Genomic DNA, 17454 nt, shown 5'->3' with positions numbered 1-17454 from the left:
TATCGTTGCGCTTGGAGATGAATCTTCGGGCATCGGGAAGACGATCAAGTTGAATGTATCGTGGCTACCGCCGGAGAATGAGGACAGACTTTTATCATACAGGTTCGTTCTATATTGTCGATGGAGAATTCAATTTGCAAAGAAAAATTTTCTAGTTCAAGTTGTCATTGCCATTTTTATTACCCATTTAACGAGCAATCCTACAAAGTTTTAACGATCCTATTGCCTTTTTAAGAATATTAAATAAACCGTGACTATATATATATATATATATATATGTGTGTGTGTGTGTGTGTGTGTGTGTGTGCGCGCGCGCGCGCGCGTGTGCGTGCGTGAGTGCGTGTTTGCGTTTATGTATGTATGATGTATGAATGTTCATGTATAAGACACGAGTTTTCTTGGTTAGAAATGATTGTATTAATCTTCTTGTAAATTTAATTATTACAGATAATTTTTCAGTCAGTTAATGCCAAATATTTCAAAACTTTGAAAGAGTCTTGAATATGTCACAGTAAAGAAACTGATTTATTCGAGTAATTTTTATGTACAAGCTAATAAGAAAATGTATAAAAATTTTGATTTCATATTTTAAAAGTTTTTGCTTCGTAAAATGCTTGAATAATTACAGACTTAATGAAGTAAACGCCTTCTCTTTTCGATAGGTATAATAATAAATGAAATTATTGTACAAAGTTTATAATTAATGTAATCATTATCCTTTAAAGATATTTATTATTTTTTTTTTTTTTATAAAAACTGCCAATATATTTTGCAATCTTTTTTATAAAATACAATGTACACCAATTACAAGTATAACTTAGTAAAAGCATATTTTTTTAAACCTTTTTCATTTAAAATGTAATTTATTTCAAATATATAGAATTAAATGTAGTATATATAATATATTATAGGATTTATTTACATTTATTACTCATAGTAATATAAAAAAATATTAAACTTTATGAGAATTATTATATTTTAATAGATACTAGAGAAAATATAAATCAAAATGAAAGCTTTAAAATCCTGTAATTTAAATTGAATAAAGTGACACTTTATTATTCCATATATCATTATTCAGATAACATTATTATGTTACTAAACAGTTTTTGTACATTATTAATAGAATTTTCCTGTAAGAAGACAATCAAATCAATGTAAATATTATAAATACAAGAGGCCAATTTAAGTTTCTTACTTAAACTAATGCGCTCTAGAAACAGCTCTAGAGAAATCTAGATAAGTTTTATAATTAAAATTCCATATCAAAATATCTATTGTGTTTGATGATTAAACATATTCCTGATACAATTTTAAGGTATCGTGAGAAATATTAAAGTTTTGAAGAATTTCTTTTTCATCATCGTTAAGAAAAAGAAAAGAAAAAATGAAAGCTCAATTTTATATAAGTAAAACATTTAGAATTTTTAGTCTAATGTTGTATTAATATAAATTTTTTTGTAAACAACTAATTGATAATATATATATATATATATATATATATATATATATATATATATATATATACATGTACGCATGTATTATGAGTTGTGAAATTTAATTACAAGTCAACACATAATTCACATTTACCATATTATTATACTATATGTTAATTTGAAAAGTAATAGAAACTTTACGACAGCTTATTAATCATTCTTTTTTAAACTTTGCATTTTATACAATTAAATGTTTAATAAATATTAATAAATTATCTAATACAGAACGTGGTGTAGAAACAACGTATTTACAAAATAAATAATTGTTGTAAAAATGTTCAAATTAATAATTGTATAATGTGTTTGAATTATGTACTCGATCATGAAAAAAATATAAATTTTATATTAATTTTATATCAATGTTAACTCAAATTCAAGTTTCCAATCACATAATAAATATTACCTAAAATAATATGTTATTAAAATATTTTTCAGCAAATATATAAAGATGTTTTTAAGGTGAAATTTGTATTTTTTAATAATCGCGTTCATAATTTATAACACATTATATAATTATCATTTTTAAATTTTAAATTATATCTGTAATATATTCATGATAATATAAGTCGACGAGTTGACTGTTTCTTTTTGAATAAAGATTATGAACGATGATGTTTTAATATATTTACAGATTAAATAAGTATTTAAAATAAGTTTTATCAAATGTTAATCGTGTAATAATTAGATGATTCAATTTAATAATTCGTTATTACTTACTTTTAATATAATAGAATTTTGATTGATAATTATCGAGAATTGATTTAGTTTATTCGGCAATTAATCATATTATAATCTGATAAATAAACTAGCTCACATATAAAGATTATGATAAGTATGATATATTTATTATAATTTTTTAATCATAGACTTAGGATGTTACTTCGTCTAAATTTTAACGATACGAAAATCTATATTTTATTTATTAAAATATAATATTTCAGTGAAATAAAATGAGTCAAATAACCGATTATTAGGTCGAAAATATATTAGGCAATACAACTCATTCTTTAGTGCATTACCGGTGAAGTTTAGATGAGGGTTTTACAGTTTTATGATCTTAGGCATCTTATCATATTTCGTTTTTGCACATACTGGTTGACCAACAAAAACATTTTTAAGTAGAGTACCCAGTAATTTGACGAAGTTATGGAATTTCTAATAATATGCTACGTATTTAGTTTTACCAATGACGAGCTCCGGGTAAAATGCCCCGTGGTTTTTGTATATTAACGAGGATTATAACCATAACTAAAGTCATAAAAGTACGTAACATTACATCTAGACACCATTAGTAACAACCTCATCTACGTTGATATTAAGCACAAGCAGGTATCACGCGGGTAGTTTTATAAAAATATCGCTCGATCAAATTAAAGTTTCTTGTTTGATAAGTGCATGTAATGGACAAGGCAATACATTTGCATTTTTAAATGGCCGATAACGACGGCAATTCGTGTCAAAATTGTAATTAATTTAATGTGGTTTTTTAAACGAAAGTGAAGAGTCTTTAAAGCGAGCATATTTTTATTAAAAATATTATCATGATACAATAATATTTTTATGATTATAATGTTGTACCTGTTTTTTATTTGAGAACTTTTACAGTTAAAATTTGCTAATTACCGAAAATTATTGATGGCGATAAAAATATTATAAAATTTTTTCGTTTTGAGTAATACATAATTGATTGTGCTTTATCCAAGAAGCTATTGTTAATGGAAGAGCTACTATTTCACTACTTAATATTTACAGTGGCAAATGTATTGTGTACTTGCATTATCAAACATAGATGATATTTTAATATAAATAATATCACTTAATAAAAACACTTAACAAAGTTAATTTTTTAAAGTATATTACGTTCCTTTTGTATATGAACATTTTTTTACAATGCCATATAATGATATTGTTTGTAAATTAAATACGGTTTACTCGACATCGCAATATCAAACTTAAAATAAATTAGCGCAAACGTAGTCCTACAATATATTTCAAATTTTATAGGTTTCATATTACTAAATTGGCTGTAAGTTTCATTTTCCTTATATCGAATATTGACTTTTGATTAAGGGACGATACGTTATATTGATATCGATACATTGAATAAGAATTTTTTTCTTAAGTTTTATCTATTAGTAAACAAGTTTTAATGGCTTATGGAAGGAAAATAAAAGCTTATATTTTGAATGGATCGATGAATATGTAAATATTCATGTAATAATATTTATAAATATTCATGTAATAAAAATAGTGAAATTTCGTATTTTGTTAAGTACTTACTCACTGCTTAATTTCTCTACATCCCAATATTTTAAAACTTCCTTTCTTTAATACCAATTTAAGCTAATTTTATATCGATGCGTTTTTACACTTCATTAATTACGATGACAATTCAATAAAAATCACGCAATCTATCTTTATGAACAAACAATGTAGAGAACAATAGTTGAATTATTTAATCGTTTGTAAAATTCGAACTTTTGCATATTTCGCGTCATAGTCAATACCAACTCTTATCTATTTAAATGAAAATTCCCATTATGTCTTAATACAACAATCCAGCCGATTGTTTCATTAATTTAAACACTGAATACTGAAAATCGGTATTGAGTAAAAAGAATTTTTGCCGACTTGCTCTTACCTTTAATAAGAAGGATTATTTGTAAAATTTCTACTTTTATATCCTATATTATTATTATTGATAAATAAGTAGAGACGCAGGAAGAAAGGTCAGACGATCTCCGCCCCCTTAATAACCCTTTACATCCCCTGGAACGTAATCAGGCCGGAGATCTCCCATCCCTTGCGCAGTATGCACCTGCGCAGCCAAGGGCCACTTCCAACCAATATATCTCCCACTGTAATCAAAGTCAATTAGCCTAGGCATTTCAAGCCTTTGAAAGCATCTATCACCATCCTGACAACTTTCGGTACCTTACGCGCCTCCAATTCGACAGATAGAATAAGTCGTCTATCATCTTGCCCGAATGTCATATCGTGTCGTCTAAATATTATTCCTAGTCGAACGCTCGTGACGCTTCATTCACAATCATTCTATTATGACACATTGTAGAGACGACAGATAATAGTACGCGGTAAAATTTATTTTCAATATGATAAGTGTCGTATCAGTGTTAAGCAACAAAATTATAAACAAAGTTTTCAAATTGAAATGACAAGGATAATTTGATGGATCTAGGTATAAGCGTAATAAAAATAATACTCGATTTGCTATTACTATTATTTATAATATTCCGAATCAAAATATAGAAAATGGTCAATATTCAAAGAAAGGACATTTGTAGACAGAATTTATACTTGTGTGCAAATATATTATTTAGATCTGACAACAGTAATACGCACATAATGTTCATATATATATATATATATATATATATATTATATTAAATGTATAGATATTAATTTTATGACACTTATATAAGTGATCGTCTATTAAAACTTTTATGAATTGAATATTGAAAACTTGATAATGTGCAATGAATTTTAATGCCATAATCATATCTTAAACATATGATTATATATATATATTATTAATCATAGATGATGCAAAAATGTACATATTATACGTGATTAGTGGCTTAATATGAAAATACTTTAGTGTTTCTGTTAATATTATAAAAGTATCGTTTCTTCTGTATCTGTAATATAATTTATTTAAAAATTATTATTATTTTATTCAGTAATATATAATCTTGATAATTTTATCTCTGTAAGATAAACATTATTATATATCAAATATTTTTATAAAAATATATTAAGTACTGCATAGATATTATTATATTAATAAATATATTGTGCAATTTGATGTTTACCATTAATGGACAATAAATAATAAATAATACATAAATAAGGATATTTAAATATGCGTTCATTTATCCAAAGACAATTGTTGCTCATTTTAGTTAAACTCAATTTGATAATAATAAATAATATTTAATGCCACTACATTAATTTTGCTAAATTTTTTATACACATTTATTAAATCGAATGCAATAAGAAGAAATTATAGCTCAGATAGCTTATTTATTATATTATTTGTAATAGTACAAGTATATTATAAAGACTATTAAATAAATGAATACCTACCTCATTACATTTATCCAACTAAATTCTGAATATAATATTTATTTATCTTTTCTTTAATATAAAACTATTTTCTCATCAACGAATAGCCAAATGAGTTCCTTGAGTTTGATATAAAAAAATTTGATAAAATAAAGCACATTAAATTCAAATTTGTACATATATAAACATATATTATATATATATATATTTATAAACGTAAATACAAAAATGTATTTAAATTGCGCAATTAAATAATATTTTATGTCACGTACGACTATTTCTAAAATAATAAAATTGTCATGGATCGATCTGTAATATGAATAAATATATTTTAAAAATAATATCGCCTGTACATTTCACAAATATACATTGCATAGAAAGTATATACGTGCATTAGGCAAATACTCGTTGCTTTTTATACATTCCCCATCTCTGGCTGTAGATCTGAAGTAAAATTTTTCATATTTATGATCTACCTTATTTATTCAGGCTTATGGTCTTTAATGTCAAAGTGATAGAGAGATCAAGTGCCTCGAGTTATGCAAATATCTCAAAATTCCGTATAAATGCTTATTTTTTGTTTTCGTATTGATTTATTAAAGAGTACGCGCAATAACTTCAATTTGTTACTGCCAAATCAAATATTTTCAAAGCTTTCCCATAAACTTACTTCCATTATATCTTGATAGAGTTGTCTTTTTGAACAATATAACGAAAAATCGCTTATTATAGGAAATTTTCTTGGCATTTTAGAAGAGCTCATTGCAATTATCAAATTTGTAGGTCCAAAGGATTTGCTCTAAATGTCATAAACGGGAGATCTTTATTTTTAACAAATTAAATTCTCGTTAATCGTTTGTTTGATGGATAATAAGCTTTTGATTTACCCTTTCTTAAAAGTACATCCAAATTTGATATCGTTCAGTACTTCGAAATTGTCGTGCCACTGGTATTTAAGTAAAACAGCAGTTAGTAAAGAATGATGTTCTATTTTATTCGTGAGTGCGGATATCCATGATATCCATGATATCTTTAGTATACCGTAGGTAACCGTTTAAGATTCCCATTCCGCTGCGATTGATGAGACCAATTTCATCCTTAAGGATGAAGGAATGGGAAAAGATTTATGCCTCGGCAGCATAATTTCAAAATAAAATGCAAATTGATCTATTTGTTCCCTTAGAATTCTCTGTCGGTTATCTAAAATTATGGGTTCCGGCAGGAACAATTTAACATTTTTTATGAACATTAATTTATATATTAAAGTCGACACTGAAATATTATATCTAAAGATAATTGACAGATCAAACAGTTCTAAATTATTCATTTTTATAAATTAAAAAAAAAAGAAAAAAATACCTTAATTACAAGTATAACTTGGGATATTTATTTTATTAATAAGAGAATTTCTCGCATACATTAATGTCCTAATAAATGTTATGACTTTAATTTGATTTTAACCATTTTTCTTACTGGTGCATAAAGAAATGGCACGCGGCCCGTAAGCGATGACCACACGAATAAAACGATATCCAAAAACTTTTTTTTCCCTTCTTTTGCGGTCCTTTATGATCTTGACAACTCGGATCTCTTGATCCAATTTAAATAAGAACATTCGATAATAACCACTCGAATGCCCTTTCAATGCTCCACATATTTATAGTGTTGCAGTAACGAGGGTTCGAGTGAACTTGACCAACTCGACGGGCAACGTCTTCTATGGGAATGGCGACGACCTTAAGGATCTTTCAAGTTTCTATCCCGAGGGATCAGTCTATTATGCCGACCAGGACGCTAACCATACCAATATTCTTTTGCCGGTGGAGAGGTTCGAATCCGCCGAGAGGCTCGACATACAACTCGGCTGCACTTATGCAATTCAGGTTATCGCCAATCCTTGGATCGACGATGCCGGTGTTACTACGCCCTCAACATCGATTCGGTAGTTATGCCCAATCGAAAGACTTAAGCCCGTGATTTACTAATTGATAATGAATGCTTTATATGTGGGAATGTGTCGACGTATAATGAATACGATGAGTGACATGGGATATTCAAAGTTCATTAAATAATACTCACAATGACATCCATAAATATATTTTTAAAATGCGTGATTAATATTGAGCACTTGAATTAAATTATATTATCGTTTTTTTAAGATTTGTATTACACGAAAATGTACCATTTACGTTTTTAATGTATTCACTAATATTGTTATTATCAGGATGAAGTTAAAAAATGATTATTTAATAACAATTTTGCTTGGGCTTTGTTTTTCATTAATTAAAAAAAAAAAAAAAAAAAAAAAAAAAAAAAAAAATCATTAATTATCCTCATTACATTACTTCTCTACTAATCTATATCGTGAAGAATTACTTCTTGAATCTTTGTTAAACATATAATCAGGTTCATTCTTTATGTATTGCATTATAAATAATTGTGGGGATACTTAATATGATATTATAAGTAACAAATAATAAAAAAAATTTATTATTTATATATACATATTTATATATACATATTCATCCAAGTTTATTCATAAATTTGTAACAAAAATTAGAAATAAAATCAGAAATAATTTTCAATGTACAAACTATTTTTAATATTAAAATTTTTTTTATAAAAATCATACGATTTAATAAAGCATTAATAATGTTAATGATTTTATAAAAATAAAAAAAAATTAAAATTTCCTTTCAGATTTGATATTAACTTAATTAATTGCTCAGAAATAATAATTATGCTTTTATGTTAAGAATAGAGGATATTATTGCAGTTAAATCTAAATATTATCAACGATTATTATTTTATTACTAATGATATTCGATCAATGTAATTTAATATAATGTAATGAAAGATTTTGGAATACCAGTTTAAAAAAAAATCTATTTTCTAATATAATTATTATACATTTTATATTTAAATTCAAATATATTATTTTGCCTTTTGTTACTTTTCTGTTATTAAATATTAAATTATTGTAATTAATTCATACGTATTAAAGGTTAAAAAGCACTATTGCATGGTGTTACTATTAATTAAAATTATAAATTAAAATTATATGGCTTTTATATATTATATTTGAAATTGTATTTTTTGCAACATTTAAAAACTTTATTCGCAACATTTCAAAAAATTCATCCCAAGTAAGTCAGTTTTCATTTTTTTCCTTTTTTTCTTCTTCATTTTTTTTTCTTTTTATTAAAGTATGTCACGTAAACGTGAACAATATAAAAAAATTAAGATTTTATCTTTTGTTTTTATTATATCAAAGATAATGTCAACAAAATTTAAAGAATTAAGCACAGTAATATGCAATGAAATCTACTTTATTTTTTTAATTGTTCATACTGTAATATGACGATAAATAATACACAAAGGCAAATATTTTAATTTGAATGTTTAAATATTACAATGCATATATTTATTATAAGCTACTATAGTCAGCAAGAAATAATATAATTAATTAATTCATAGAATTGAATAATTTTCGAATATCAAAATTAAATAAATAAAGTTTGAATGCATCACTTTCGAAATAATAAGACATGTTAATTTTATTTCTTATTCTATTATCTTATTGGATATGCGCATAAAAACTTATTAGCTAATAAAAAATTTTAAAAATTTTATCAGATTTAATGAATATTTATAAATCACTCATAATTCACCTTTCCACCTTGTATCTTTTTTATCTTAATTTTCATTACGAAAGGCAAATTATTATTATTATTGTTATTAATAGTGGCAGACAATCGAGGGTGTTAAGCTACTTAAAAGGACCTTAAAATAAAGAATAATTCCATGCGCGCGCGCCTCTGTGCGCAATGAGATATTTTACAAATAATTATAAGGATATTTATTTGCCCGACAACGAAAATTATATTATTTGAAATGATTTCTGGCGCAAGGAGCGAGAGAATTTCTCTCTCGAAAACAGCTGACTCAACAGCACGATTGCAGACGATGTTCACGGTACCGGAATGCGTGGGTGGACGCTGCAGCTGTGATGCGATGCTGGATGCACTTCCGATTCCAGTTGTCACTGTCATAAATCCCTATAACGGCGGCACCCTGATTAACTGGAAAATCAAGTCGACGAAATTGACGACTGATCATAAGCAATTTAACATCAAATCCTTCGCAATCAGGTAATTTTCAACTCTTCATAAGGCAAATCTACGAATGAACAATAAACAATAGTGTAAAATTACATTAATAATAAATTACGCTCATCCAGTTACTTATCTTTATCATTTTTCTTTTTTATTTTTTGTCAATTTAAATAGAATTGAAAAGCTTTTAAAATACTATGGTGGCATTTTATTTGGTTAATATCTATTTTATTGCAAATATTCGTTTATTCAACGTTACCTTCTATACATAAGATTAACCATTAAGTCTATTTTTCTATTATTTTATTTACAAAAACGTTTTTAAATTATTTTTACTATATTTTGAAATAAAAACTTATCTTATTTGTTAGATAACATTTTAACAATAGAGATATTATTTCGTAATAAATCATAAAATATATATCTTTGATTTCATCAAAGCGTCTCTTTTTATAATCTGGGAAATTCATAATGCATTTTTTTCATTTTTTTTTGTTTTATTTTTATATAACCTATTATATAAGCTAATTATATTACTCAATATTATATTATTTATATTTATTATACTATAGTCTATGAAATATAAGATTTTGTTTTTTTCATTAATTTAATTGATATATTGCTAATACGTTTAACTTTTATTTACAATATTGTTATCTTCTATTATATAACTATAAAGGATCGTAAGATATAATTTTCATGATTTCACAGTGTGCACTTAAATGATTTCTTTGATAAAAATTTTCAGACCGTATACTTAAAGAAAAAAAGAAATCAGAAAAATCTATTTTTGAATATTATAATTTGCTATTAGTCAACAAAAATTTGTGCATACATGCAACGTCATTCGCTTCTATTAGTAGTCACAATACCTCTAATTCTGCTTCATAGAATTACATTAATAACGCGAGAATATTAATTAATTTCAATATACGAATGGATAGAATTATTACATAACTATTTTCATCTCCTTAATTAGTTTGCCAAGACTTTAGTTTGAAACATTTATGAAATAAGAGGAGTGAATCGTTAAAGTAAATCCCTGGGCTATTTATTTTAAATATTTAGGTATACTTTTTCCATACAACAAATACATGATATTTCAATATTTGCACTGAATTTCGCTATAAGTCATTTATTTAGTTTACACGGAGTAAAAAGTGTAAAGACTAATAATGTCGATTTCCTTTGTTGAAAAACAGCGTGCGAAATAATGCTGAAGTCTAGTTTGTTATATGGGGCATTGTCTTATAATTAGTAAACACAATGATTTTCTTTCAAAGCCCATTGCGTATATTGGAGTTGGGGGGGGGGATGTATGACTATTGTAGGCAAAACGTCGACGATAAGCCGTCGTTGGGCGATCGTGACGGCGTCGAGTGAAAGAAAAAAGATAGACCTTTTTTTTCCAATGGCAACGCGAACATGTCTGTCTATCTCTATTGAGTAAAGAACAATCGGGCTTATTCCTATTTGCTCATTTTTAATTCCGATTAATTAGGCAGCTCGGTACTTTTTATCAATTAGTACTAATTGCATATTTTCGTCGCTGTAATTGATTTGAGGAGGAAGTATTTTCGAATTTCACAATATATCTTTATCAAATTACTCTATTCATCATCATCGAATATAATTTTGTGTTTTATTCTTATGTAAACGCGACTGCTCGACATTAGCATTGTCACTTAATAATTATTGTCGTGAGTATATATAAGCGGATCTGGCAAATACTTTATGACACTTACAAGCCAATAAAAATTATAAATTATAAACGATATTTATTCAGATGTGAAATAATAATTAATAGTGTTAATTAAAAAAAAAAAAAAAAAAAATTACGAGGTCACTATTGCTTAATTTCAATATTGAAATACTTAGCTTTTATTCAAATAGAAGCTAAGACGATACATTGTCAATTGTTTATAAATCCAGATACGAATAACAAATAAAAGAGCTTGCAACAAATGTTTATAATTCTAAATATTGCTTATATATGAATATACTAAATTTTTAATAATCAACAATTATCTATGTAAACAATTTTCAATAAAAAATAAATAGTAATTTAATATATGATATATTAATAGTCGTTTGCGTGTGTGTGTGCGCGCGCGCATTTGTGCAGATATAACATTAGCGTCGATAAACCGTAAATCAGCTCTTCATCTTTTTTAATGAAAGTTATTCATTGGTTATATTAGTCTTACAAGTAGATTAAATAGATTAATTAAAAAAAGCCACTTATTCAGAGATAGAAAGAAAGAAAAAAAGTAACTATGGTTTAGTTTCGAAATATTTTTATCTCTAGAACATCATTAAATCTACGAGGCAAAGAATAAAAGTACAACATTAGTGTTAGAAAATTTTCAGTACTTGTGTATCCGTAGTAATGGTATCACATAACGATTTATTAAAAATATGAATTATATATATATATATAGTGCTGGTATACCGTACATAACATCCTCGAGTGATGAGGTTCTTTATAACAAGACCTTAATATTCTCTGGTAAAGCGGACAACAACTCATTTTACTGGAAGCAAGAAAAATTAAAGAAAGGAACAAAAATCTTCGTGACCGCGCAAGATTCATATGGCTGTTCCGGGAGGGAAGGCACTTATACGATTAAAAGACTGCGACATCATTCATTTTATCGCAAGAACATTGCCGTGAGTATCTCAAAATGATTCAATTACATCATCAATATTTATTATGGCATATTGATTGGCGACAGTGTAAAACTATCATTCAAATATTTATGCTTATGAAGAGAGCGCGGGCAATTTTGACAATTGTTAAGTTATTAATTATGAATTAATTACTGCAATAAGAATATCCTTTTATGTTTAATTGAAATTCTTATGATTATTTTTAAAATGGGCTTACAAGGACGATTCCGGGACGTTTGAGAAACACAACTTAATAATAATTTGCAACATAAATTTGCTAAATTTCTTTCATAAGAAGTCATAAATATAATAATATCTAAAGATCTTCAATATAATAAATACAAACGATTTGAGTGAAATTTTTACATATTTTGTTAAATTATTACTTACATTAATGCACATGCGGGTAAAACAAATAGATTAATATCAATATAGTTATAATTATTAATATTAATCGTGCAATAAATATCGAATGATAAAATGTAGCTAAAACATAAAGAACATACTGTATGGTTATAATTTTTTTTACTTTTTTTTTTTTTTTTTTTTTCCTTGTAGCACAATATTATTACATTATCATCATAAAAGTGTGAAAAATTTTAAATTTACAAAAATGCAAAAAAGTAATATTTCCAGATCAAAATTTTTTAAGTAAACTAAGAAGACTCTTGTGGCGTAATTTAATTTAATGAATGCTTGCAACTTTTACTTCTTTATCTTTAACTCGATACTTTTACCTTTTTTCATTATTTTATATTATAGTTTTTATCTCGTGATTTTTTCATTTTAAACACATTTACTCTTATTATTATATTAATTTTATATAAATTATTCAAATAATAAAAATATAAATTACAATAATGATAATATTTATTATTAAAATGGTTATATTGTATAATTAAGTTTCATTCGACATTCACCTATAATACATTATCACTAGTGTTAAGAAATTTTCTTTTTCTTCTTCTTCTTCTTAAAGATAACGAGATGAAAAAGAAGTATTACAAATAAACTCTGTTATTGGTGATTTTAAAATATACATATTTAAAATATTAGTTTACGTATACTTAAGCGAGAAAAATCAAGGAAAAACTGACATTTGTAAATTCTTAATCATAATTGCTGTTTTTATACGTTATATTCCTTTCATGCCAATTAACGTTGAAAATTTGTCAAATATTTTTTTACACATTTTAAATTACAATTTTTATATTATTAACCATATATTCTACGATAATTTCCAGACAGTCATTTTTGCAGGATTAGTGGTGCTATGTTTAATGCTGAGTGGATTATTTAATTTCATTCAATATTGCTTAGAAAATCACAAATACAAATTATGTTCGTGGAGAAAGAAATCTACAAGGTAAATATGTACGATAAATATTGGTAATATTTTAATTGCTGTTGGCTTGTCATTAATTATGAGTCTCTGTTAATTTGAATTAAAACTTTGCAGGAAACTTAGTTCGATATTTCATAAGCCGAAAATTGAAATACTTTTAAGAAATGAAAATACTTTGTATATTGATAAAAAAATTGAAGTTTTATCATAAGATAAGATGTAAATGTAATATTCCAACAAGTATATATTCTTTATTACGAAAATGTGATTTTATTTCGGCTATATATATATATATATATATATATAATAGTTTTGTAATAGGTAAAGAGACAGCAGGAAAGCAATAAAATCTATATAATTTCACATATAACACTATGGAGCATATTCGCAATTATTTCTTAAAATAAGAATTATTTTATTCGGCCCAAGAACGTACCCATCTTTCCAACAAAAGATAATTATTCATTAATACGCCCAAAAGGACAGGTATTGTTTGTTGTTAGTCGTCAAGTCATCACTATTATAAATTTGAAAAGTACATCCTCTATATTCATCGAAAAATATATTTGCTAACTATAATAAACAGTCATAATTTAAAAACAATAAGAAAATTGTTTATTTATAAACTAGTGATTATTAATCTGATATTAAGAAGAACGTAAATAATATATATATATATATATATATTGTTATATTAGTATTATGTTTTAACAGGGCATTGAAATATTTAATTTGTCGTTTAAGGATGCGTATGGAAGTTATTTAATGAGTTTAATGAGGTATGTATGGCAAATCTTGTATCAATGTTTTTTAGTCCATTAATTTGATATGGCAAATTTGCGTGTCATAGTCAAGGGTGAAGAATATTTTTCTTTAAAAATGTTAAATAATGCTTTGACAAAAATAATCTTGCTATTATATACTTTATATACTTTACAATTCATGAAATAATTATGTCACAATTTTATTTATTGGTCTACTTTAAGTAATCTAGATGTTTCAAAACAAACCTCTTTTTTTTCTGTTGCTTTTTCTTTTTTTTTTCTTTCTTTTATTACATATTATTTTTATTACATACATGTTAGGAAGCGTGTGTAACAAATTTTTACAACTCGTTCTCCTTTATTTTGCAAGAAATTGTCAAGATATTGTATGCCCATCAAGTTAATTTCAGAAAATTTATGAAATTGCCTAAATATTCTTCTGCAACGCATTCTCACGGAAGATAAAAATCTCCCACGAAACATGCACGATAAATATTCTAATTAAATTTTAAATTATAACATTGTCTCGAGCAATAATGTTTTATATTAAGAAGCTGTGTTCGGTCGTAGGACCGAAGGGATGCAGGTTAATAAAATTTTAATGTTCTCTCCTAAAGCTACGCCAATTTATTCGCGAATTATGAATACATATTATCGTGCTTTACGAACTGGTTGTCATAATAAGCCTGCCGCATGTGAAATATCCATCAAATCCCTATGCGTAGCCAATCCTTTTCTTAAAAAAAAAAAAAAAAAAAAAAAAAAATTGTTTGACCGTCGCTCGGCTGAATTAGCCTATAATAATATAACTTTTAAAATGCGAGTCTTTAAGGCAACCGAGCGCCACCGTTGCATTCCCATCTATTTTACCTCGCAGCTCGTATCCATTAGTAAGCCATAGGAGCTCCTGTGGTACGGACTCGGGCGTACGTAATGGCGTCGATTCAGTTGGTTGTCGAGTGGAAGGGTCCCGAGGGCGAGAGGAGATACGACTTCACCCAGCACTAACTCCTTCGCGATGGCATAATGCGTGCCGTGACTGGCGGCCGCGATAGACCGATGAAAAAAAGAAGCGGCCATCGATTCCCATTGGGACGAAGGAAACCGAAGGAAGCCGCGATCTCAAGGACCTCTCCTTCTCCACCCCACCCCACCGCCACCACATCATAGCCCCCTTCGCGTCGCGGGCCTATCCCGCCCCGCCTTCCCCCGGAAGTAGCGCGCGAGATACCCACCGGGCGAAACGGCCCGTCCTTTGTCCTTCCCCGGCAGTTTCTTTAGTCGCAATCTCGCTTGTTTGCATCTCGGGCGCCGCGGGACGCCAGACGACGATTCGGCAGTGCTTATCGCCGTGGAAATGTCCCCGGGGAGCTCCGATTCATCCTATCACGTAGGCACTTCGTAACCGCGCGGCCTCTCATTACGCCCTATCTTTGCGCCCCGGCTTAACTTTATTTTATCCTCGCTTTTACTTCTTTTATCGCCCTTGCATTTTTGTGCCGGCGATTATGCGATATGACGCTTTCCTACGCGGGTCTTTCGTTGCGTCACGGCGACGAGCGGGCCGCTTGAAATTCTCGATATACGAGAATTCAGATCGAGACGAGAATTTTCAAAATTTAGTTCGATTCGCGATTTCATTGGGCTTTTCCATGGCTGTTGGCCTCGACACACGACTGGACATTGGCGGCTCGCGCACACGCAGAAGGAATCCCGCAGTGAAAAGTCATTGTTAATTGGGGAAACGAGGTTGGTCGCAACTATCGCACCTATCGCACCTATCGAACCTCATTTTCCTAATCAAGTATTTAGTTTATGCATATTTTATGGCCATTTAAACGTGTTGGACGTAATAGATCAACAACATTTTACATGCGACGAGTCTTTTTCCCGGTGTCACTCATCAAAACATTTCTTCCTCCCTTCATGTAAAATAGAGATAATACATCCGAGCAGTTTAGAAAGTTGGTATTGAAGCAATTTCTAAGATTTAAAGCGATTAAAAAATCCAGAGTCATTTTTCATAAGCATCCAATCATTAATTATAATTGAGTACATTGGCTAGGGTTTTCAAATCCTTAGAGATATTTCTTTGGAATGTAAGCGTAATTTGCCTTTTCTTTTTCTCTTCTTTATCATTTCATTTTGTGTTCTTTTTTATATTTATTTGCAATAACATATATTGTGTATATAACGTATATTCAATAATAGGCTTTTCCAATTTTTATTTTTAGATTAAAAAAATAAAATAGAAGTTTTCTTTTTTTTTTTCTTCTTTTTGTTTTTTTTTTTTTTTTTTTTTTTTTTTTGTTTTTAACAAAAATACAATAATCGTTATTATTATGTTGCATTCTAATTTTGTGACTCGATTGTAGTAGGTAAGCTTTGTCTTTTTCTCTCTCGATTTTTATTCAATATTTCTCGATTTTTATTTCTGAAATTTTTACGTTTATACAAATATTCTCCACGCTCACTTTATTTTCCAATTAGTATAAGCGCTTAGATAGTCATTTAGTAGGGAATGTCGAATCTGAGCTAAAATGCCATTTTATCATTAATTTAACTTTAATTTAATTGCTCGCAATATTATTGTCATGTATTGTGACGTAGGAACAGAAAGTGATAGGAAAGAAAAGCTCTCCAGAGTCGAGGCTTTCAATCGCAATCGCAATCGCAATCCAAGAGAATTTTCTAGCTCCTGTTACGCTTGTTAAAACACTGTTCTTCAATATTCTTCGATGCAAAAGATTTTTATTAAAAAATTTGTGAAAAACGCGCATAAAATATAAAGTGCTTGCATTTTGTGTCTGTATTTAATATGTGAAAAACCGCACCTCGTTAGCATAAAATGACAATTTTTCACCTCGCGTGGCTAACAGGTTTGCGCTGCATTTTTACGAATAAATGAGCCACGATATGCGGACAGATTGGCTCGAGTGCCAAGCTCGTTGCAAGCATATTTTCCACGTCCATTCCCC

The 17454-nt window shown here is 27.8% G+C and overlaps 1 protein-coding gene across 1 annotated transcript; it reads left to right on the top strand.

Annotated features, from left to right (window-relative positions):
- The first annotated feature begins 6 nt into the window (after window positions 1-6).
- LOC105363644 (uncharacterized) lies at window positions 7-14284 on the top strand. Its single transcript, XM_011501387.1, has 7 exons — window positions 7-102; window positions 7246-7524; window positions 9494-9733; window positions 12139-12367; window positions 13612-13733; window positions 13827-13937; window positions 14034-14284. The coding sequence occupies exons 3-6, from the start codon at window positions 9549-9551 to the stop codon at window positions 13921-13923; spliced, it is 633 nt and encodes a 210-aa protein (XP_011499689.1). The 5' UTR covers window positions 7-102; window positions 7246-7524; window positions 9494-9548; the 3' UTR covers window positions 13924-13937; window positions 14034-14284.
- The last annotated feature ends 3170 nt before the right edge of the window (window positions 14285-17454 follow it).

The sequence above is a fragment of the Ceratosolen solmsi genome, unplaced genomic scaffold (assembly GCF_000503995.2).
Source record: "Ceratosolen solmsi marchali unplaced genomic scaffold, CerSol_1.0 scaffold3, whole genome shotgun sequence".
NCBI lineage: Eukaryota > Metazoa > Arthropoda > Insecta > Hymenoptera > Agaonidae > Ceratosolen > Ceratosolen solmsi.
The sequence above is the reverse complement of the archived record's forward strand: the minus strand, read 5'-3'. Positions and strand labels throughout refer to the sequence as shown.